This window comes from Scatophagus argus, chromosome 2 (genome assembly GCF_020382885.2).
Source record: "Scatophagus argus isolate fScaArg1 chromosome 2, fScaArg1.pri, whole genome shotgun sequence".
NCBI classification, from domain to species: Eukaryota; Metazoa; Chordata; class Actinopteri; family Scatophagidae; genus Scatophagus; species Scatophagus argus.
The window spans coordinates 17,401,782-17,426,341 of record NC_058494.1 but is presented as its reverse complement, the minus strand read 5'-3'; the positions used below and the strand labels follow the sequence as shown (position 1 = coordinate 17,426,341).

The 24,560-nt window shown below is 38.8% G+C and overlaps 2 protein-coding genes across 2 annotated transcripts; one reads left to right on the top strand and one right to left on the bottom strand.

Annotated features, from left to right (window-relative positions):
* Positions 1–383: 383 nt before the first annotated feature.
* cisd2 (CDGSH iron sulfur domain 2) lies at positions 384–4,340 on the bottom strand. Its single transcript, XM_046414698.1, has 3 exons — positions 4,082–4,340; positions 1,566–1,780; positions 384–1,353 (listed from the first exon to the last, which is right to left on the bottom strand). Exons 1-3 carry the CDS (start codon positions 4,182–4,184, stop codon positions 1,264–1,266), a joined length of 408 nt encoding a protein of 135 aa, XP_046270654.1. The 5' UTR covers positions 4,185–4,340; the 3' UTR covers positions 384–1,263.
* suclg1 (succinate-CoA ligase GDP/ADP-forming subunit alph) lies at positions 4,115–24,135 on the top strand. The gene is made up of 10 exons (XM_046414664.1): positions 4,115–4,133; positions 5,300–5,413; positions 7,967–8,067; positions 10,690–10,806; positions 11,003–11,215; positions 11,877–11,934; positions 12,559–12,642; positions 15,183–15,334; positions 19,892–20,080; positions 23,705–24,135. Exons 2-10 carry the CDS (start codon positions 5,380–5,382, stop codon positions 23,729–23,731), a joined length of 975 nt encoding a protein of 324 aa, XP_046270620.1. The 5' UTR covers positions 4,115–4,133; positions 5,300–5,379; the 3' UTR covers positions 23,732–24,135.
* Positions 24,136–24,560: the final 425 nt, after the last annotated feature.

The window sequence follows — 24,560 nt, the reverse complement described above, 5'->3', positions numbered from 1 at the left end:
ACTTTTTTAGCCACATTAGCTTGGTGGCTCTGGCATATATGGCAATATTCTGTAAGTTGTGACATCTTTGATTTTTTATCTATTTTTGAGGCTATATTGACAGAAGTGTCTAAAACGGTGTACTCTCGTAGAGATATGACCCTGAAGTTTTACTTGAAAAACGCGTAGCACACAAGTGATTTCTCCAGTTACCTCATCATTGATTTAGAATCTCAAACTTCAACTCAAGGGCACGTGAAGTGTTTCTCCAATCATGACAGTCAAAGAAAAGTATGAAGAAGCAGCTCTCCCCTTTTTAAGTGAAGAATGAATAAATTCCAGCAATTTCTGAAAAACGTTTCATAAACACACAGTCATTCTTAGGCATCAAGAAAGTACAAATGTGGAAATGAGGACCATTTATGTATGAAATATTATTGAAGAATTAAAAAAGAAATAATCCAGCAGGAAGTCAACTATATACAGCCACCATGACAAAGCAGAGGTTAGTTAAAAAACAAAACAAAACAAACGACAACAAAAAAAAAAGGCATGCTGCAGAAATTACGTCAACAAACCTCAGTAGGGCAGCGAGGTTAAACTATGTAACTTTGTATTATTCAATGGTGCAGAGGTCTGAAATGTTTGTAAGCAACAAAGTTAAATACAAAAATGTAAAACACTAATGTTTAAAGGCTCTGAACAAAATACATCTGAAGAATAACAAGTGGCCTCCCATACACACAATAACTTAGAAGAGAATATTTCACATCCTGAAAGTTAATATTTGGCAGACAGAGAAATATGGAGAAGCAATGCTAACAAAGGCTTGTTGTTAAAAAACTTCTCCAAAATGAGGACTACAGTACAAAATGTGTATTACGCGGTGGACGAGTATTACGTACTTCATCTGAACAACCATTTAAATGGGTAAAAACTTTTCCTCTAATGGGTTCAGATTACTGAAAGCCACAATAAAGTTTCAAGTCGTCCCCTGAAAGTGGTCCCAAAGATCAATTAACTGACTAAAACTGCATTTAAGCTGGTCTGTTACCTGCAAAAGTGAAAAATGAAAAAAAAAGAAAAAAAACACAATATGAAAAATTTGATGTTAAGGTCATTTAAAATAAAGGCTGGAAGTTAATCTTTCTGACAAACGTTAACATGACACCAAGGTGAGACCAATGTTTCTCGTGAAGAAAGAAGAACAGACAAACTACAAACTGTTGAGAAATGAAAGCTACAAGCTGGCGAGGTGGAAGGAAAACACCCATCAGTGGTTGATTACAGTATCTTCTTTTTGAGTATGAGCGGTCCCACGTTGTCTCCAGTTAGCTCATTGTGCTTTAAGTGTGACTTGTCACAAACAGGAAACTAAAATAGGAAAAAACTTCATATTAGCTGATTATCCTGACCAAAGAAAAAGCACATTAATAACATATTGGCTTAAACAATAAAAGTATAAACTATAATTAAGGAAGTAAGTGAACCTCATTTAGCAGCCTGTGTGACAAACAGGAATATGCCAGTTAACTGTGATACCTCCCTGAGTGTTAAAGAGGTCTGAAAATAACCAGTGAACTCACAGTTTTGGAGCGCCAGCAGCGACAGTAACACACATTTGCGCTGTTCAGGTCCTCGATGTCTATCTCGTTGACCACTTTTGGGTTCTCCTTCTGAATCTTCAGGTTGATCAGGCTGTCCCTCTGCTTCTTCTTCTTCGGCAGGAACGGGCGAATGGTCAGATAGCCCAGCAGCGCCAGGATACCCAAGAGAGGCAGCAACCGGAGCCACTCAGACACTGCAGACACATTACATGCATTTTACACACTGACTGACAGAAAATTAATCAGCAGCTATTTTGATTGCCATTTAATCATTTGAGTCATCTTCCAAACAAGACCCAGCTTGTCTAATGTGAGGATTTGCTGCTTGTCATTGTGATATGCAGGTTTCTCACTGTTTCTGACTAATACTAATAATAATAATAATAAGCACTTTGAAAACTTTACCCTTGGCTTTATGGAACTGTGATGAGGATTATTCTCTATTTTACAGACAAAATTATCAATCCAGAAGATAACTGAAAATAACCATTAGTTGAAGCTCTACTTCACTTTGCAAAGCCAGTTCACAGTTCGGAAAATGATCCAGACTCCAGACTTTGATCACGACACACCAAAGCTAATTCAATCAGAATTTTGAAAAGACTGTCAATCATTCCTTGCCATCCAGCATGAACAGGCATGTTAAAAAACAACTACAAATAGAGCTGCATTTGTTGGTTTGGTGCAGTACAACTAATATTTAAGTCTTTGTGAAGATGTACGACAACCCCAAATCCAAAAACGTAGAGACACTGAATGTGATACTTTGCTGACATGTACATAAAAGACTGGGAAAGTTGTGTACTGTTCAAAAAACACCCGTAACATTCAGTAGGTAAACAGTAACAGGTGAGAGTATCATGATCACTTTAAAAAAAAAAAAAAAGGTATCGCTAAAGTATTGTTTCACACAAGCAGCAGTCAGGGGAGAAGCTCATCGTTCGGTCCACGATGCAGGGAGAGGACAGACAACTGAAGCACAGCGGGGATTAACTGCAGTTATGTCTTAACTACATGTTATACTCCAGAAATTCTCCTAATACCCTTATGGCAATTAAAATACTTTCAATAAAAGGATTTTGGTGCCTAATGGGACAGTGGTAATCCTTAATCTGTTTAAGGAATTATATTTCACACATGTAGGAACACTTCTAAATCTTTCATCGTCTAATATGCACTGACTGACTAAACTGCTCATTTAAAAATCGCAGCTTCAGAAACAGGTTTTAGCTTCGCTTTAACATTTAACTGAAAAGCCAATAGCGGTAAGGTTATCCATGAGAACTAAGCACCACAGCGACTACAATGTACATCCATGTTGTTGCGTTTCTGGCGTGTCATTTGTCACAAAAGCATTTGAGTGATGCAGGACAACCTCAACTTTTCTACTTTCCTTCTTGAGCTATTTTTAGGCTACATTTGACACTTTCCAAAGGTCTGTGAGGGCCAAGAGGTCAGGCTGAAGTGGATGTTCCCTGGTTCTCTAAACCTCTGCTGCACTTGGCTCACTTTCCTTTATTGTTTATTTACAGTGTATGTATGAGTTTCGTTGTTGTTGAAGAGTTGCAAATAAGTTAGTGAATCAGCCTTTGTGTTCTCAATTTAACTGATAAAATAAAATATAAAATAGATAAATAGTTTCCAGACTGCATTGTCACAAATAGTCCATGGAGATGCATGCGTCGCTGCAGGGAATTAATCGTGAATGTCTTTCTGAGTGTGAAACACAAAGTCAGCATTAAAAATTTGGTGTTTCTGATCACAGAAACACTGCATTTGATGATAACATCAGTTAAGTCACTGTATTTAATGTGGAAAATAGCTGAATACCCAGTCCACTCAATAAGGTGAGTACAGTTGCAGATAGCAACCCACAGTATTGGATTTGTACGGCATTAGAGACTGATGTATTGATGTTTATTTAATGTATTCAAAATAATTCAAAATAACCCCGATGGGAAGCCACTGTTGATTACAGATTATCGATCAAACTATCAATTATTGCCATTTTTTTTTAATCTAACAAAGTTTTGGTTAATCATCAGGAAACACTGAAAATCACAATTTTACCACAGCCAAAAGTGAAATCTTCAAAGGCCACGTTTATATCTGACCAGCAGTCCAAAACTTCAATTCAATCTACTACAACTTAAGATAGAAAGAAAAAGCAGAAAATCTTCACATTTGAGAGGCTGGAATCATAGCGAAACTCATTGCCACTTTACGGTTATCAACGTTCCGCCAAACTTAACTGTGCAGAGTATTTCTTTTTTAAGAGGGACCACGACGTTACTCATGACAACAAAGAGCCAAGTAAAATAACATTTATGCAATCCACATCATGACTGTGACTGGGTTTTCGTTTGCAGCGTAGCTAAAGGTAGGGAGCTAACGTTATGAAAAGACACTAACACTAACGACACTGAAAAGTGTCCCCGACTACTTTAAAAGTCATGTTCACAGGACAGAAGTGCAACACAGCTGCAGCTCGTTACCTGTTAACCTTGCAAACCCGCCGATTGTCTCCGGAAGCGGAAGCCTCTTGAGGTAAGCTGGAAGCTGGACTTTTATTATCCTTGAAATACTTTCTAAAACCATCTTGATTTGTACAATGTGGTAGGTTTTCTGTTTGGCTTAAACAGTTCCTGGGGTTCGTTCATGTCATTGCGTTCATTTCTGAGCGCAGCTTGTCACCGGTACGTAGCCTCAATCTGTGAACGTTGGAAACAACCGAAGATAGTGCGTTATTGTTTTCGTGAATAAACGTAACAACGACGTGTGACGGTAGAGCTCGTAACCAATCAGCATTGGAAGAGTTGGTGGCTTCTGATTGGACAACTTGAATTTAGCGTGATGAAGGTGGTTTCTGTCTATTTCAGGTGCCCCTCGTAAAGTTCGCTTTTCAAAGAGGTAAAATAGGTTAATAGACATTTTTTAGTATGATACATCATACTTAACTACAAGGACAGCTTGTGACAACGTGTGCTATTGAAAGATAATGTTATTAAAGTCACTTTTCTGCAATCTTTTGATTACTGTTTCGTAGGAATAGATATGGTTACACTTTAAGTGTTCAGATTATAAACCATATCAAGAAATATTGGAGGTGTACCTAAAGGCAGCGTTATATTTGACCAACCTGTTTGGCATTTTTGACACAATTTTTATTATTAGTGTTGCAGGAACTTTGCTAAATTGTAAACATCCATAGACCCTGCATCCCAGAACAGGAATACAACAACCTTTGTCCCTCGTATTTCTCACCATTGCCAAGTTACAAAGGGTGGGCTACGGCACATGACGTTATGTAAGGCTAATATGAAAGAATCCAGCTTTGTCAAGCGTCAGAGTCTGTCATACTCAGTCTGTTAAAATAACCTTCAAGCTTCACCTTTTTATTTTTAGGCCTGTGGTTTTAGTTAAGAGCAGCCAGGGTGACATTCACTGAATGTATTCAAGGGGTTGATGCGCCCTCTGGTGTGAACACGGCTTCTTTCGCACACCATGAGGAGAACTACACTACCCAGAAATCATAGTGACTTGAAGCTGCCCACTATTTCGCCTGCAATAATTTTAATAACGGCATTTCTTTTTTTTTTAATGGGCTCATAGCCAAAGAAGAAAAGCAGTGTCAGTCAGGTATAGACAAATTCACAAAGCACGATGTTTATTGCAAAATAATAAAATGTTTTCAATTTTATTTAAATATACAGATTTGATGGAGATATTTGTAGTCACCCAAAATGCGTGAGCCAGGTCCCTAGCCTCCGGTGTCATTGGTGAATGACCGAAGATGTCTCACAGCAGGTTGTTTGCCAGGCTGCTTTGTAAGTATTTTAGTAATTTTTAATTTAAATCACTTCATATGTTTGACAGTTTCATTTCTGTAACAGAAGTATACCCATTTGCACTGTGCAGTACGTTACCTGAGCTTTGCAGTCTTCCTCAGCCTTGCACTGTGGCTAGCAAGTTTCCCCTTGGTTGGCTGTCAGGTAGCTTCGTGGGTCGTTAGCCACTTTAGCCTACTAACCGCCTATGTTGTTATAGCTCAGTGACAGTTAGCCAGACAGCTAACTAGCTAGCTTTTCGCTAAGGTCCAGCTGAAATCTAACTTTAACCTCCTGCCAGCCTGTTCTCAGGCCAGTTTTGATCTTTGACCTTTCATGCCCTCTTGACTAAATGTAGCGTATCCACTCAGTCTGCTCAAGTTGTTCTGACTGAGCAGCTCATGCTTAGTTTTCATCCAGCAGTGGAAGCGGCTGAATTAGCTGTTCAGTCAGTCTGGAGCCTGCATGCTTGCAGCTCTTAGCATTGCAGAGATCTGACATTAAAAGTTGTTTTAGACGATTCCCTGACAAGACCGCAGTTGGGCATAGCTTGATTTTTAATATGCAGCTTGTTTAGTAGGTGTCTCACTGTTAGGACAGTAATCTCAGCTGAGCAACTGAACTTTGTACATAGTTGGTGATAAGTTGTGTCTTACTGAGGCACTGACAGAAGACCAAAGTTCAGTCAGAAGGGTTAATGCTGGTGGTTTATGTCAGTTAGTCTAGTCAGAGGCCTGTGTTTTGATGTGCCGTATGTGAAAAGGAAACATGCAATCTTGTCAAGGCTTTTAATAAAATCAGATGCAGATGAAGTTGTTTCCCCAAAAGTCCATACAATGAGTTTTTCTCATTTTTCTCAAGCTTTAAAATGAATTAATTTAGAGTTTGTTTGTCAGACTAGTTCACTGAAAAGCTGCAGTCATTTGGAAGTGTACCTTTCAGTGTCCCCCTTGATTCATAGAGGCAACAGTGTTGTATCGGTTTATGGAGCAAAATCTGAAAGAAGTCTTGTTTAATAATCATCAGAATGCAACTAATGACATGATATGTTTTTACTTTTTATTTTTTACTACTTTTATTTAATGTCAGAAAGTACCGTAGTCAAAAAAGACCCCAAGTTCACAGCAACCTAGAATTATATTGGAACTGTTTGTAAATAGACAAATGGATCAGTCATCAATTCTTTTTATCTCTAAATAATAGATTTTATAAACATTTTTTGTCTAAGCTGTTAAGATGTCGATCACAGCCCGTCTATCACATAGATGTTTAAAAAATCTGAATTTACTTTTGCATTTTTGATCCCAATCAAATGTGAACAGTAAAACATGCATGTGTATTCACAAACAGATTCACTCCCTGAAAAATTGATTAGTACATAAGCAGCAATGATTTCATATCTGTGAAACCATGATGCGGTTCAGTTGAAAGGTCTGTCTAACCAGTTACTGTGTCTGCGCTAGCTCACAGTGAGTTTCTGTATTGTGCAGCAAGTTGCTAATTTCACCTGTCAGATAAGGTTGTTATGTAACACATGTAGTATTTGTCAAATCAGTTGTCTCACAGTAGATATAAAACTTAATAGAGCCTTCTCACTTGTGCTTCGACCTGAATATGTCTTGCTACCTGATACAGCAGACTTGGGCCTTGGAAACAGCTGTCTGCAGCTGCTGGAAACAGAGTACATAATACGGCACTGAAATGAATCATACAGTAAACATGTGAACTGGAAGAGCAAAACACTGAGCTAAGAATCTAAAATATTCAAAACTGGTGACAGTTCTCTGTTGGTTTGTCCCTACAGCTCTGTCACAACACATATAGTCGTTTGTTGTAATGACAGTGTATAAAACACAGATTAAAATTTGATTTCCTCTGTAGCCTGCTTATCTACATATTCTTGTACTATGATGTGGATGAATATTATGTCTGCTCTACAAGACTCAGTTAGCGTATAAACAAAGCAGTTATTTTAGTTTGTTTTGTTTTTTTTAGTCAGCAATTACAAATTCTCTGCAACAATTATACCAGTGAACTTGTATATAGTCACACTTGGAGGATGTAGCTACATGAATTCCTACCATACTGTTACAAAATAACATGTGACCAAAAAAAGTCACACTCTGGAGCCCAGTTCCAGTCAGTGTATTTAGACATGACTTGTTCATGTTACATTTCCATATCTGGTTGGTGCTTCATAGCATAAGATGCCGCCTCTAATTCAAAAAGTGTATTTTAGTGAGTGTATTTTATAAAATTAAGAATGTTTGTGGTTTGTTGATGCAGCAAAAGTCAACTGTCAAGTCAGAAGAAAAGCTGACATTGTTGCAGATCTTGGAAAAAAATGTAAAAAGGTTCTTACTATTCACTGTGAAAAGAGAGGTTTTGTTGAGTTTTCTCCACCTTCAAATCATTTTTAAACAACCACTCATCCTGGTGTATTTCCACACCTTAGTTAAAGCACGTGCATGGAACAGTACTTAATATTGAAATGTGTGTTTATCTGGCACCTAAAACCTGTCTGTGTTGCCCCCCTTTTCTTTCTGCCTTCAGTGCAGCAGAGTGGAGTCAGGCACTGTTATACAGGAACAAGAAAGAACCTCTACATCAACAAGAGCACCAAGGTCATCTGCCAAGGTTTCACAGGGAAGCAGGTTTGTACCATCAACTTGCTGCCATTGACACTTTTTTTTCATTATTGCTTCACATCAGATTAGTTTACTGTAATCTTGTTGTGAAATCTTAGTTTTTCCTTAATACACACATACTCTCTAAAACACAATTCCTCATTCTTTTGTCTAAGGAAGTGTGAGTAAGATCACCAGAGAGGTAGATTTTTTTTAATTCCAACCATAGTTAATACTTTTAGTTTGTTTCCACCTTGGTTTAACTGTGGTCCAGGTATTTACTCAGCTACATAAAGTGTGTCAAATATGTGAAGTAAAATTTATTTATATCGTTCAATTCACAAGTTTACCTCTTTAAAAATCTTTAAAATCCTCCAAGTCAGATAAGGAAAAACTAGAGTAACAAAACGTCCTGCAAGACTGTCACAACTGAAGGAGTTCATGTCCGTCTCCCACACGTGTACTGGGTGTATAGACGGAGTAGACATAAGTAAAATTCATAGAACTACAAGCATGAAAAACTGAATGACAAATCTAGTTAGGTACAACATTGTAAGAATTAAATAAACATTAAGTATGATTATGAAACAGTTTCAGGCAAAGTGTAAAAGAGATTCATGGTCACCATGATCTGTTTAGACCTGGAACAGTTGATACTGTTGTAATTTCCCTGTAGTGCAGATGTTGCAGGAATTTTTTCTTTGCTTTAAAAGCCTGTAAATTAACTCTGTTCCTGTTTTTAGTTCAGCTAGTTTTGGAAAAAATTTATTTTTTGCTTTGACTTTAGCTTTTCCCCATGACTACCTTCGGTCATTGTTTAAGTCGATAATAAAAAGTTTGTTAGGAAGTTTGTTGATCCTTCCAGTTATTTTTCAAAAGCTCGGGTGATTCACTTTGAAATGTGTTCAGTCAGGGAGGGTAAAAATCTTGGCAAGCGTGTTCAACAAGCCAGAAACATGGACTTCACAGATTTATATGTCCCCCCTCTGCCCTTCCGGGTGTTTCATTTTTCACCCTCCATTCTCTCTTCTATGTAATAAAAGGTTGTTAAATATAGTCCCAGTGAACACTCCGGGTAATTAGAAAAGGATGAGAAATGAAGCAAGTGCCATTGAGTGCACATTGTGGTGTCTTTGTGGCTTGATAAGCAAGCGGTTTTTCAAATTTATTGTCCCAACATTTGCGATAATAATGACTGGCAAAAACAGCAAAGTTAGCAGGTTGAAGGAGTATATAACAGTTTGGTATAAAATGCTGATTCATAACTTAAGATACCTCTTAATAGGCTAGTTATAATTTTTACATGTAGGTCATTTATTTGCACTTGTAGTCATGACCCCTGGCTACTTAATCTGCAATGTTTCTTCATCTTCAGTAATAATTAACTGTCTACAGACTGATTGGATTTGTTCAGCAGAAATTCAGTTAACACAGCCTTAGTGCACTAATTTTCTGGGAAAGCACAACAGGGATTCGCTCACAAGATTTTATCTCCACCAGTGTACTCCCTTTAGTGTTATTGCTGCTCTATCATGTTTATCATTTCAAATGGGGCCTGGTGGTGATATTTATACCAACCAGAGAACACACTATGAGCAGCAAGTAATAACAGAGATTACTAACACAGGAAGGCCTCTCTTTCCCTGCAAGTATTAATGTCTTAATTTCCTGTTTTCATCCCTTTCTCATTTGAGTATCTTTAAGATTAGAAAAATCACCTTATTCTGCTCCCTCTTGATAAACACACAGCACATATGTATTCTGTATCAGCTTGTTATGATGATGTTAAAAATACCCAAACCCTGAACTGCATTTTGACAATCGAATGTGCGACTTCAGGACAACCACAAAAGTTAAAGCTCAACCAAAAGTGCATGCAGTTTTCCAACAAGTCAAAATATTCCATCTAACATATTTGATGTTTGTGGGTTTGAACAACATTTTTTTTTTTTTTTTTTTTTTAACTGATTTTGGGTTTATGAGATACAAGAGGTTATCATTACAATCAACTATATGGTGGTTTAATATAGAGCTAGGACAATGTATTGATAAGGGTGAGTCAGTATCAGCATGTAAGTAAGAAATGTCACTTGGTACATAGGATCTTCTGAAGTTTAGATATTAGATAAGCAAAACTTCTGAAAAGTAAAATTGCGAATTTCATGACATTGCTGGCCGGGTTGCAGCAAATGAATCGACTTCATGAATGTCAGGATTACAATCTTTCAGTCGCGATGGATTCCCTCTAACCTGCATGCGAGAGACAGTTTATGAAATGTTTTTGTAAACTATCTGTCTTGGGAGATATTTTACAGCCGATGCTGGAGAATATCCAGCAGCTGCTTTTGATTTGTTTTTTAAATGCTCTGCAAGCAGATTAAGCTTAGCTTACATCGTTATTCATCTGTCAAGAACATTTCGATTTCTTCTCATTGGATATATTTGCCAGAAGCTGCATCCCTTGGAAGAACCCAGCCTCACTTCTGTATCCATGCCTTTACTTTGCCGCACAGCTGATTAATCCTGGATGGCAGCATATTTCCTCCTTCCTCTCTGTCTGTAATGATATCTCAAGGCTGACGCTACAGAAGCAGCTGTACCCCACTTCATTACACACTCATATACCAGTTGACTCCTCTTGCCTTGTAGGGAACGTTTCACAGTCAGCAGGCTCTTGACTATGGCTCCCAGCTAGTCGGAGGTGTTTCCCCTGGCAAGGGTGGTAAGACGCATCTCGGCCTGCCTGTCTTCAATTCAGTCAAGGAGGTAAGAATGACCTTTTAGTGTCTGTTGTAAATCTATTGGAAATGCAAACTGAAACATGTAGTATGGATCTGATATCCCCTGGAGGATTTTTGAAGCACTACAGATGATTTTTAAAGAAACATTAGATGGCACTATTTCACAAGTTTAGAATCTCATTTTTAATACACCACCAAATACTTTTTTTCCCTTGCCTCAGGCGAAGGAGGGCACAGGGGCAGATGCCACCGTGATTTATGTACCTCCTCCGTTCGCGGCGGCAGCCATCATAGAGGCTGTCGACGCTGAGATTCCTCTGGTGGTGTGCATCACTGAGGGCATCCCCCAGCAGGACATGGTGAGAGTCAAACATAAGCTGCTGCGCCAGAGCACCACCCGTCTCATAGGCCCAAACTGCCCAGGAGTCATCAATGTAAGCTCACACACACACACACACACATATACTGACACATTGTGATTTTGACAGAGAGCAGAAAGTACAAACTCCCTGTGAAGGATCCAGACATAGTTAAGATTTAATGCACTGATGACTGATTTATTTATTTATTTATTTATTTTTTTCATTCAAGGCAACTAAAATCATTTAAAGAAGCATAATTTATCTCTATTGATGTTTGTCTTCTTTCTGTGTTTTAGTATATAATAAATAACCAACATCTTTTTGGTACTGTCAGTTATTTGGGTTGATTATTCCATGTCTTCATGTATAGAAAAAATGGTATTTGAAAGAAAGCTTTTAGAAATTAATGAGGAGCGATGGGAATTTTTGCAGTGAACAATCATTGAATTTGTTCTGGTTTATTGGAAATGAGTTCATGGCAGAGAAAAAAAAAAGCTAGATATTAAGTTACTTTGTTTTGTGCAGACAAACTTTTCTACAGTAAAGAAAAATGCGGGGGCTGAGTTCAAAGGGTTGGGAGCTAGTTATTCTACATTTCCACTGTTGGAGCAGAAGTAGTTTATTTTTCTAAGTAGTAAAAAGACAATCGTGTGTATGTCATAGTAAGTCTTCTTTAATTTTTTTAAAATTTATTCTTTATTTTAAGAATTTAAATGACTTTTTTTTTTGGCAGCCTGGAGAATGCAAGATTGGGATCATGCCAGGCCACATTCACAAGAAAGGAAGAATTGGTGAGATTTCTTGATTTGTCTGGGAAATTCTTAAAATCTCTCTGTTTGAATTTTTAATAATGTAATTTATCCAACAAAACAACACAACGGGTATTTAAAAGTTGCCTTTTAAATGGTTTATTTCAGAATATTTGCCACATGACAGCTTGTGTGTGTGTGTGTGTGTGTATAAACAAAGATTCACTTGCTGACAGCATCAGCAACAAGCTTTGAAATGACTGAAGCGTGATGGATTAGAAATAAACAAAGAAACGTTCATACTAATACCTTTCTTCCCAAATTTTATTTATTTTTTTAACAGAACTCTATTTATATCCTGGGTTGAGCTTCTGCTGTTGACAGCTTGATAAGCAGCGCGTGCTGTTGTTGACCAGTGAACCTTTAAGGGAAGGCTGTCTTTATAAGTAATCCGACTGCCATCGTTCCCAAAGCACAGACTGAACAGCTGTTACAAAGCTGTACGGCGATAGCCATCTTGTTTGTTTTTGCTGTCGTGATGAAACCATTCTACCAAAGTTGAACAGAATACAGCTGCACTTTATGTCATGTTATTGGTGCAACATTCTGTACTTATGCACTTATTTATTCATCCGTTTGTTTACTTTTTAAAAATCTTTCTGTCAGGCATTGTGTCTAGATCGGGTACTCTGACATACGAAGCTGTGCACCAAACTACGCAAGTCGGCCTGGGCCAGTCGCTCTGCATCGGTAAGTTACCAATGACCTGTGGCACACTGAATTTAAATTTAGCGCACAGCTTTAAGTTAAGCGTTCTGACGATGTTAAAGCAAGCAGTCGGGATTTAAATTGATCCTGTATGGCTTCATGGGCCACTTCAATATGACAATGATGACGTTTTACAGAGAATAAGAAAGGAGAACATGTGCTGTATTTGGCTTGAAAACAAGATGGTCACCTTATGTCAGGCTCTCAACATCAATGCCTGCTTCTCGTTTGAGCCACACTGTGAATGTTGGCAGGACCGAGTCTTCAGACTGAAGGACAGACACTGTACAAATTGTTTCTATGTTTTGTCTTTAAAGGTTACATTACAGCATGCTCACAGGGGCATCTCACTTGAGGTAGATAGAATAGACATATCTTGTTCTAAAGTATTTTGTGAGTATCTTTAACAGGCCACACCTTTCATAATGAATTAATTTCACAAATTCTTCTTGTCTGCCTCTTCTTTTTTTAGTTCATGCCTCTATGAATTGCAGGCAATACAGTAATTTCTACATTTCCCAAGTATACATGTGGAGCTTCTCATTATCTCCCCATCCTGTTATTACCTTTCCTTCCGCTCAATTTTTCACAGCCTTGTTTCTGCGATTTACTGATTTCCACTGTGGATTAGCAACACAGGCACACACTTTGTAACACAACTTGTAGCCAATATGAAACAGTATCTCTTGCTGTCTTCAGACATGTATCTCACTAGCTTATCTGATTCTGTTTTAATTCCACTGTCCCCATCCTGACATGCCGCAATGATACCGTTATAGCCAGCGTTGTTACTTCTTGGCAAAACTGCACATTTAAGATGAACTGTTTTACAAACACAAATTTCTTTTGTCCAACTTATCTGCCAGCAGAAAATATATATTTAAGGGCTGGTTGGACACCAGAATTAGCTGAAAAACAACTTGACTTCATTATTATTTAGACATTTTAATTATGGAGTGTCCTCTAGCCAGACTTCATAAAGCCTGTGCTGCAACCTTATTAAATATTGTAGAGTTCATTAAGAGGGTTTATTGGTGGCTCTTCTAGCAACTTCTTAAGTCTGAGTATGACCTAGGGGCTACAGCAATTTGCAGTTAATACAATATTTAAAATCACTGTCATCTTTGTTGCTGGTAATGTGGTCCTCTTTGATTATTATTCATGTCATTTTTTTCTTGGTGATGCCAGATTTTTTTTTATGGTATGGATATGAATTGAGGTGACACTTTGTCTCTGACGATTTTGCCTGTGGTTTTATGGATCCTTTTGTCACTTTCTGTGGAAATCATTTCTAAAAAAAATCATTATTGCTACCTTGTTATTTGAAAAAGCTTTGTAACTCGTGTTCCATGGATGTGAACGGAAAGGCAAAATTAAACCACTGTGCAGAGATAACAGTGGATTGAGGCACTTAAATCATTAAAACAAACTTTGAAGTGACTTTGAATTAAAATTGAAAAATGTTGCTTAACCTCAGTCCAGTTTAATACTGTTTCTGAAAATAAAAGTTGCTCATCTACAGTTGCTATGGAAAGAACTCAGACCCCTTAAGATTTTGCATACTTTATTGTGTTAGAAAGCAGCTATAATCAATATTTTACATTAACATGGATGACATGATGCTTGTGAAAGTTGCTTGTAATGACAAAGCCACAGAATCACCTGATTATGCTGTTTTCCCTCAACATTTTAGCAGTTCATTGTTTTGATTTTATGCCCCACAACTTACCTCTTTTGATTCACTCTCACCACTCTCGTGCAGTCATTTAGAGACACTGTTACACAGCAAAAAACTCTGATAAACCCACTGTGCACTACCTTCCCAGCACCGAACAACAGACAGACAGACATACTGTAGTTAGCGACTAGCTGGTGACCATACAGTGGAGCATTTAGCAGCTAAAGAGCCAGAAATTTGGCTCAGGAGTTGGTGGAGACCAAACAACAAAGCTGGAGGGGGAGAACATGTTGGATTTCTGTTTTCCAGGTTGCTATAAACATGACTCCAAGTTAGTGATACTGCTCCACATCTGCTCTTCATAAATAGGTTTGCTTACAAGTTTACTTTTTCTGCTTGAAAGGTGATACGACGTCAGTTTTTAGAGCTTGTTTCCACAGCTCTCAAAGTTACTTTTTCACAATTAATTCTGCATTTTAAGCAAAAACATTTCCGTAAATAAATTAAAAAAAGTTTAAAACATAATTTCTGAAAGGTTGCAAAAAGGGTCTGAATATTCTACAAAGCTACTGAATTTTTGTTTGCTGGTGTTAAACGTTAAATTCAAAATCACCAGTAAAAAGAGCAAGAGTTGGATATGGAATAAATGAAACCATGCTGGATATCTGCATATCAGTGCAGAAAAACATTATGTTCTCTTGTCAGATAATTCAGGCAGGGCAGCATGCTTTAGTACTGTTGTGATGATCAGACCGTATCAACAGCCGTGTACTTCTGAAACATCCACAGGAATTATCATTTGAGTCTTGAGTGTGCAATTAGTGTTTGCTTTGTCTCCTGCAAGGTATTGGCGGGGATCCATTCAACGGCACAAATTTCATAGATTGTCTAGAGGTGTTCCTGCAGGATCCCAAGACAGAGGGCATCATCCTTATCGGAGAAATCGGGGGCAATGCGGAGGAGAATGCAGCAGAGTACCTCAAACAGCACAACTCTGTAAGGAAAGAACACTTGGAGACACCCATTATTTTACTTCACTCTTCTTGTAATATCTCTGCCACAGCGTTTCACCTCCACAGATATATGTGTGCCTGTGAGAAATTCATCCTTTTCTGAATTAGCACTTAGTCGTGCCCTTTCAAATCTATCAGCTGTAGTGAAAAACTGGAAACCATCATAAGTCTCGAACAAAGTGGAACTATATGAAAGTGTCCTTACTTTCTGGTCACAGCCTCAGGCCTTCAGTCTCAGTTTTCTGTGTCCCTATGATAAAGACAAAGAGTGACAGATGGAATGAGGGAATGATTCATGGGCCATGTTCTAGAAATCTGCAGTGGTGATGAGCACTGAACCTTTTCTGATGCCCACATGTGATAAAGTGCTGTGAGTAACGATTGGCTTACGTAGCCAAATGGCAGAGAACTTGTAACTGACATTTTTAACTTCAGCTGGCCTGTACTTGGCATTTTGCTCCTTGCAGATGACTTTAATCTTTCCGTGAGGATATGGAACAGTCAGCCAGTGTGAAAAAGTAGTGACGAGGGGGGCATCAAGGGACAGCGATATGAAGCATCTGGCGTTAGATTGCATAATTGATCGATGCCATAAAAGAAAATAAAATGCATTCTAGGACATTTTGAACTGTAAAATTACAGTGCGGGACTGAGACATAGCCTATTACTCATATGTCACATGCCCGTTTTCACGCACACACACATTCACATAGAGGCTGTGGGAGTGGGACTGATGCAGACAGACAGGCTAGTAGTCATAAAATATACACACATAGCGAATTGCAACCTGTTAATCAAAACTATTTCATTAAAATCTAAAATTAATATAATAAAGTAACTGGCTGGGCTTACATGAGCAGTCAGCTGTTTGGCGGGCAGCCGACGCTTATTGAGCGCTCTGTGTGAGTGTGTGTTTGTTTCTGTGTATGTGTACGTGCTTATGGAGCTCTTGAGCTGAGAAATGGACTTGATTCGCCCTTGGCTGCTCTAATGCATGCAAATCTCCCGTTGGTGTCTCAGGAGAATAACTTCTCTCACTCAACAAATAAAGTACAAGCACCACCCCCCACCTCACCCGCCCAATCACCCAGAGTGTTGACAGCGAGGGACGGTTCAAATGAAACACAGGCACGAAAAAGCCCGGCAGAGCGTGGGAGTAAGCCGCAGATCTAATGTGGAAAGTTAGTTGTGTAGAACATCATACATAAAATAGTGTATTTGGACCCTTATTTTAATAGCAGAGAAGAGCACAAAGATGTTTGGATGGATTGATTTTAGTTTGGAGCTAAACTAAATGTTGCTTGTTTTGAATACATTTAAATTCACACCACCAATACACTAACCTGGGGCAGCTCTCTTATGCAAATGATGTTTTAATGTGAAGCACAGTCTTCCTGGAAAGGGGCAGCAGGTGAGCTCAGCCAAAATAAAGACTGCAAAATAGTGAGGACCTAAATTGGTTGACAGGTAAGATTTATTCAGTTTGTGAGCTTCTTCGTAAGATCATTGTAAAGTGAAACCTTTCTGCATGTTAGCTGTGATATGAAATTGAAGCCTTGAACTGCAATAAGAAAACCTTAAGAATGTTGCTCACTTGTGCTTGATGGAAAACTTTCTTTGGCTTTTAGGGGACAAATTCAGAAAGAAAAAATCTGTTTTGTTCATCACAATGATCAGCTTGTATTTTCTTGACTGCACTCATAGCTCATTCTTGTTTCATTGGCATGTTTGGCATTCTGGTCTCCATGGCTCTTCGTGGCTCTACTTAGGTGCAGCAGTTTGACAACCGAGTGCTGCACTTCTTCTTCTCCTTCTGTTTTCTTTGTATGTTAGCAGGAACTAAATCAGCTTTAAGAGGTGCAGGCTGCCATCTAATGTATTGGAGTGTGTAGATGAAGCTGCTTTGGCTTCTTATGTGTATCTGTATGTGAATTTATTATTTATTTTAATCAATAATCATTTCATGATTTGCCGATAAGCGATAGGAATAACTTTTCAATCATCGGGCCGTTAATTTATTAGTCCAGTAATTATTGTGCAACACTTCTGATGTGTTAGAATTGAACACTCAAAAACACAGCTAATTTGCTTCATCGTTCAAAGTCAGACTTAGTGAATGATGGGAAACAAAATGAGATTTTGGTTCAGATATCTCCATCCGAGCCCCGACTGCTCGAGACCAGCGAGAAGAGCTCGGACACTAAAGCAGAGACAGACGTGTCTTGTGAAATGAACAAAACTTGGGCATTATACTGTGTGATCATGTATGACACCATCACTATCACTCATAGGAAGATGTTAACTAGGAATCATTTTGTTTATTTTGGATTTTTTTTTTTAAGTCGTTGCATTTCGCATTAACTTGACAAATTCTGCCACACTGGCCACATTTAAGTGCCAACTGCTCAGTGAAATTAAAGGTCCAGTGTCATGATTGATTTGCGTCATGCTCCATTAAATATATCGAACTCCTATTTGAAAAACACGCATTTTCTCAAAAGGTGAAGGAAGTATTGATTTCAGTATCCATCAGTGTTAACAGCTGACTTGCCGCAGACTGTTTATCTCCTGACGCCTTAATTCTGTAAAATTCAAGAAAACAACCTCATGCCTCCCACTCGGTTCTGCTGTCAGATCTTATGACGGTGGGCATATTTCAAGGTTCAGTCTTCATCAGTGTCTGCCAGCATAATATGGTCTTAAAAGTCACCTGTATCAAAGCTCTGTCTATCAATGACAGAGTCTCACGGGCTTTCTGAAGTCAGAAATAGACTACATAGAATAACCATATTACAATTTGCTTCATGCATTTCAAATAGGTCAGAGTATTTGGCACCTAAGCTACCACAGAGGTTTACTGTTTTTGATTTGTTTATTTATTTTTTTCAATTTCAGCCAAGCTTGTCTCCGCTGAGCTTAGCTAAACCCCTTTAATTCTTTGGAAACGGCGCTGAACAACACGAGCGTGTAGTCTGGAGGAAGACTTAAGTTAGAGAAGTGTTGGCGAGCCCCACGTGTCTGTGCACATGCCAGCTTTATTCATACATACCTGTCATGTTTATAGGGGCGTATAAGTGTCTCAGTCTGCAAATACAGTTCCTTGCCTTGGAGAGGGGAAAAAAAAACAAAAAAAAACAAAAAACCTTTCTGTAGTCAGGTTAGCACACACACAGGGATGGGGGAACTACCTTCTCGGTTGCATAATTAAGGTAATATATCTGAACTGCTAACAGTGGAAGACAAAAGACGGGTAAAGTGAATGATAGCATGACTCCCCTGCCTCTATGCATTGTAACTACTTAGTATCCAGGGAGGCAGGGATTAATAGAGTAATTAAACCCCTTTCGTTTGAGGTAGATTTAAGACTTGGTTCACATGAGGGTGGTTTGTTTATTCAAGACGTGATTTGACTTCTGACTACTGAGTCGGGGTTCGTTACTAATTTGTTTCGTGCTTACATTTTTCTATTTTTATTTATTTATTTACTTTTTTTCTTTTTTTACCAGTGAACGGAACAGATGCTTGTAACATATTTAGAGCACTTAAAAGTGATGTTCCCTCTCTCTTCATTTCCCTGCTAAATGTGCAAGTGTTGATGTCTCATTACTGGTGCATCTCTAGCCAAGGTCCTCAACATGTCCCTGGCTGATATACATCCTGCTAGTATTAATTATTGAAAGTCATCTCCAGTTTATATTAGTGGCTGCCATCTTGTTCCTGCCAGTGTCAGGTCTGGATCAGGAGCTGAAATGGCATTAGGCGTGGGTGTCTTTGAAGGACCTCGCTGTATTGCTTTGGCTCTTGAACATGTCACATTCACTCTCTGAAAGCAGTCTGCCAGATGAGCCACAGCCTTTGTTGAAAGCACAGGACGTGTGTGTGTGTGTGTGTGTGTGTGTGTGTATGCATGCGCGTCTGCACAAAGCTGTCCTCTACAATTATGTTGTTATTCTTAAGTATGAAATATTAGCTGCTGTATGTACGCACACACACGCACTCCGTCCCTTTTGCTGGTTATGATGTTATTGCTGAAGATGAAATATTAGCTCTCTTCACCTTGGAAATGATCTTAACTGTTGAACGTAACATCCATCAGTGAGCAAGCAGCATAGACAGGCGCTGAGCTAATCAGTGCCTGCATGACTAATTACCATCCCAGAAATGAGATGATATAAAATGGCAGGAGCCTGAGCCCCTATCTGGTCATACACCAATCCATGCAATTAAATGGCTTGATTGACCCTTTGTTTTAATAATGCAGGCTGAGACAGAGATGGCTGGTTAGACAAGCGTGTTACCATGGGGCCTCTGTAATGTGAGGACATGGGGTGTTTAATATCTAATGAATGAATAAAATGCAGGTGCAGAAAACTAATTCTCTCTATTTTAGTACCATCCAACCACCCCCAGCTTGCTTTGCTCTCTTCTGTACTCACATCCTCACACTCTCTTTGGAGCTTTGTCTCCCTTTCTGCCCATTTTAACTTCATGTTATGCTTGCTCATGTTTGTCTTTCTCTCTCCCTCTCATCTACATCCAGGGTGCTAATGCAAAGCCAGTGGTGTCCTTCATCGCTGGGCTAACTGCTCCTCCTGGCCGTAGGATGGGCCACGCCGGTGCCATCATCGCTGGTGGAAAGGGTGGAGCCAAAGAGAAGATTGCAGCCCTCCAGTCAGCTGGAGTTGTAGTCAGCATGTCCCCTGCCCAACTGGGCAGCACTATTTTCAAGGTGAGTCCTTTGTTCCAGCAAGATATTACTTTACATGATTACATTATGCTTTGAGAAGAGCATTTCTGCCTCTAATGAGAACATTTACTTTTCATATTTAATGCTGATAATGTGAAAAACATACTTTAGCCTAAGCAAGATGCTTCATGCAGGACATATCTTTTAATGGAGCATTTCCATGTTTTACTAGGGCTGAAGATGTGAGTACTTATTCCTCATACTTAAATGTGATGGCAGTTTGACATGTTTGATTTAGTCCCATATCAATTTATGTGTTTTTTTTTTCTTTTTCCTGCTTTGGAATTAACTTATTTGTATGCCTTCTCTTATCTTGATGGCCCATTGGCAAATGCAGATCTTGTTGGTCATATCAACTGAAAGGTTCATTTTGGACCGATACTGATATTTTATTTTAAAACCTTTATTGACAAATACTAATGGCGTGCTGATAATATCATGCATCCCTCTCATATGTATTTATGAAAGGAACTTTTATTTGCACAGTACCTTTCTGAAAGTAATGTTTTGCTCACCTTTAAAACACAATCCCAAGTGTATTAGACTCATATTTTCCCTTGTTGGGGCCTCTTCATCAGTCTCTTCTCATGTCTTTCTAACATGCGTCTGTTTTCTTTGTCCTGGTTTCAGTATTTATCTTTAGCTTGTTTCTGCCAAAATAAAATGCAACACAGTCTTGGTGTGAGAAGTATATAAACATTCAAGAAAATATTTCAGTTAATTAGAAAAAGGCAAATCAGAATATGTGTGCTCAATGACATATTGAGCACAAACTGCTGAAATTGACACAAATAGGTAATAAAAAGTAAACTAAACAAATACTGAGGTCACATTTGCTTAATACAGATGAGTAAGCAAGCTAATTAAAACTGATACTCAGCATAGCTAATTAGGAGGTAACAAAATGCTGTCATAATACTCCTCTTTTGCTATCTTGTGATGCTGATGCACCATCCTCCTTCGGTGAGCAGTTGCAAGGTTTTCTGGGAGCAGTAACAGCAGGAGTAGCAAGTTGAAACTGAACTTTTGATTTGCAGTAAAGAAGGGCAGACGACAGAGCTGAAATTAATAAACGCATGTTGACAGTGGCTGAGTTGGCAGCAGTGCTTCTTTATTTCAGTTTATCTCTAGGGAAGCTCTGCTAACAAGATGTATAAAAAGTGAAAGCATGTATTACACCCATTCATCATCTTATACTTTCATTAGCACTGCTGACACTTTTGCACGGGGATATGGATTTATACACCTTTCCCCCTCCCTGCAAAGTTTAATTCATAATCATTGTGTGTAATGATGAAAAACGTGCAACGTGGTTGCTCATTTGCCACACATTGTGTTCATACATCTCTGTTCATTTCATTAACCGCTGTAATCGAAATGTTAACAAGTAAGAGAAGCAAATAGACATAAAGCTTTTTGGGGGGGAGGCAGGAGCCAAAATGTCCCCAGTCACAGGTGCTCTGGGAGGCGGAGAGCATCTCCGCTGTCACTGACCTGAATGAGTCTCAAAACCAAGTGATTAAAACCTGTTTATTTGAGGTTTATGAATTGTACATCAACCTGCAGTGTATTGATTTCTCGTAAAAAACATAACAAGCTGAACTAAGTGACCTTACTGTCTAGACTGTACATTCATTCATTTGTTCATGTTCCAAATGGCTGTATGCTGTGCTCATCCTTGAATACTAACTCTAGCATAGCATCTTTAGTTATTTATTAAGAGTTTTAGCACTCAGGTATTATGCTTCTTCAGGACTTAGCGGGTGTGGTTTGGTAATATCGGATGGACAGTACTGGTAACATTAGCAAACAACCACACAACTGTCATCAGAGTCTGATCTAGATGCTGCTAAACTCTGAGCGGTGGACCATTTCTGTCCAGCTAAACCCTATTCAAAACAGTGAGAAAAGCAAGGCCAAAAAACACAAATGCAAAATTTCCTGAGTGAAGTAACAATAACTGTTCTGATTTTGTTCATGCGGGACACACGCATCGCTCACAGTAAGATATCCAAGATGAGATAAACCTTTATTAGTCCCGCAGTGGGGAAATTCTCAATCTGTGGAGAAGATATGAATTTTCAGTGACTCTGGTGCAAGGACAAGATATAAAGACAAAAACTTATGTTTATCTGAGAAGGACTTAATTCATATGCATGGTAGAATAATTATGACCTTTATCCTTGTTTACAAAATATCTGCAGCTCCCAAACATCAGATAGTATTATCTTATCCGGCTCAACATTCACGGTGAAGTCTGCTTGCGTACGTATACAGATGTGTCCGGGAAAACAGAAGCAAACATGTTTAAGCTCAGGTTTTTGTTTGTGTATGGATTTCAAAACTCTCAAAGTTAAGGCAGAGCATGCACCATATTTACCATACGTCACGCCTCAAATATCTGGCTCCAGGTTAGTCAAAGCTGTTGTCATTCCTGGCCTGTAAAACGCCTTGATTTTCTCTCATGTCGTGTCTTTCCTCAGGTTCGACCCAGATGTATTTTCAGCCATCTTTTTTAAATGGCAACCTCTAGTTTTCTCATTTTGCTCCTCCTTTCGCTCTTCTCTTGTCAAATGTCTGTGAGTTTGTGTCACACAAAAAGTCTGTTTTTTTTTTCCCCCCTCCCTCTCTGTCACAAACAACTCTGCTTTTACCTCTGTGCTGTGATTCCTGTCTCGTACCCTTGAGTTACTGTCTGGCACCTCGGGCCAACAAAGAATGTGTTTGCTTATGTCATGATTGCCCTCCTCCTCCTTTTGCTTTGTCACTCTTTCCATCCTATTACCTTTTTGTTGTCCTCTCATTTCCACCAGCACTTTGTCCCTGATTACTGAACCGTCTGCCACTCTCTTCTCCACCCAGTTCACCTGTAAAACAAAAAAATCTAAAGAGCAAGGCCACAACTCGATCCACGCCTCCACTCAAACGTCTCATTCATTTTGTCCTTCTCAGAAAGTCGAGCTTGGAAAGGCAGAGGTTGCCTCTCATGCATTTCAGAAACATGAACATATTTTCTCCTCAAGGTGGCAGTAGACCTTCAAGTATCCACAAACCACAGAGGAATGGGCCAACATGTGCATGAGTACTTGTGTGTTCTGTAGACCTGATAAATGACGTTTGCATTAAGTTACTTTCCCCCTGTGGAATGAAAAATTCTCAGAACAACATATTTTATCACCCCACGGTTTGTGTGATATTTTCCAAATTGAATATGTAAATAGCTACATCCTTTTTAATGGCCATCATAATGCTCTCTCATTTGTAGTCACATTGGTTGGACTGTGCTGATAAACACAGCGACTGTAACCTCACATCAATCAGATCTTTGCCGATGTGTCGCTGCTATCAATCACAGGAAGTGAGCTGTTTTAATGCTGACAGCTGGAACTTAGCGACACGTACAACGCTACATGATTTGCACTCTCCAGGAAAAACAACAGGCTCTCCAAATCTCCAGCCGCCTCTGTTTCCCCGCCTCAACAGCAGATCTGATACACAGGATCAAAACAGAGCTGTGTGAATTCTGCATGAATAAATCATTCACTTCTGTCTGTCTCACTTCATTTCACATTGTGTCGTCTTCTTCTCTGTTGTCCATCCCTGTAGGAGTTTGAGAAGAGGAAGATGTTGTAAATTGTCCGAGAAGGCACCCGACCTTTTACCTCCTGCCCCGAAATTGAGATGAACAGCCTGATTCTGGAGGTGGATATGCCCTACAGTGTATGTTAACCCTGATAATTTCAACCGCAAAACGCACATCCAGTGTTTATATTGTAATTTCTGCCATGATCTTGTACCTTGCACATAACGAAAGAAATAAAACATAGTGTCTTAATGGTATCCTAAAGAGCTCATTGTACACAATGTAAATGCTTTAAAGATGTTTTTTTCTTCCTCCACACAATGTCGACAGCTGACGGCAGGATGCTAACTTTGGTGATGCGATTCATTCTGTTCATTCTGTTGTACTCCCTCTGTAATGCATATTCGCTCATTTCACTGGCTGTCCACTTGAATAAGAAATGTTTCTCATATCATTTTCCTGCTGTGTTTTTTTTCTATGCTTTCATATGACACGTTCATCAAACAGATGCGGTCTCATTATAGACTGAGCTCTCCAGGTTTTTGCCTTTTGAAGTAACATGAGCATAAAATTTGACATGTGTAAGAGAACAGACGGGTTCCAGAAGGTATCACATGTTGAGCAGACATGATGTTTACAAGAATTGCAGCACAACCTTTGCCAGTTACATTTTGTGTGTACAGAATTAATTTCTAGGAGAGGAGTTAAACATGAAGGTGTTTTTATACCATAGAGGTTTTTTCAGTTGACTTGAATAATCATAGTATGTGGTTTTAGTCATGCCTTTATATTGTTAAAAAAAACTTAAAGAGCATAAAAAAATTAATCAACTAGCTGATCAAAAGATTAACTTGAAATAAATTTGAATAGTCGATTAAT

Coding starts and splice junctions, on each gene's coding strand:
- suclg1 (XM_046414664.1), top strand. CDS start 5,380: ATGTCTCACAGCAGGTTGTTTGCCAGGCTGCTTT. Junction 10,807..11,002: donor TCTTCAATTCAGTCAAGGAG/GTAAGAATGACC, acceptor CCCTTGCCTCAG/GCGAAGGAGGGCACAGGGGC. Junction 11,216..11,876: donor ACTGCCCAGGAGTCATCAAT/GTAAGCTCACAC, acceptor TTTTTTTGGCAG/CCTGGAGAATGCAAGATTGG.
- cisd2 (XM_046414698.1), bottom strand. CDS start 4,184: ATGGTTTTAGAAAGTATTTCAAGGATAATAAAAGTCCAGCTTCCAGCT. Junction 1,781..4,081: donor CGGGTTTGCAAGGTTAACAG/GTAACGAGCTGC, acceptor ATGTGTCTGCAG/TGTCTGAGTGGCTCCGGTTG. Junction 1,354..1,565: donor GCTGCTGGCGCTCCAAAACT/GTGAGTTCACTG, acceptor TTCCTATTTTAG/TTTCCTGTTTGTGACAAGTC.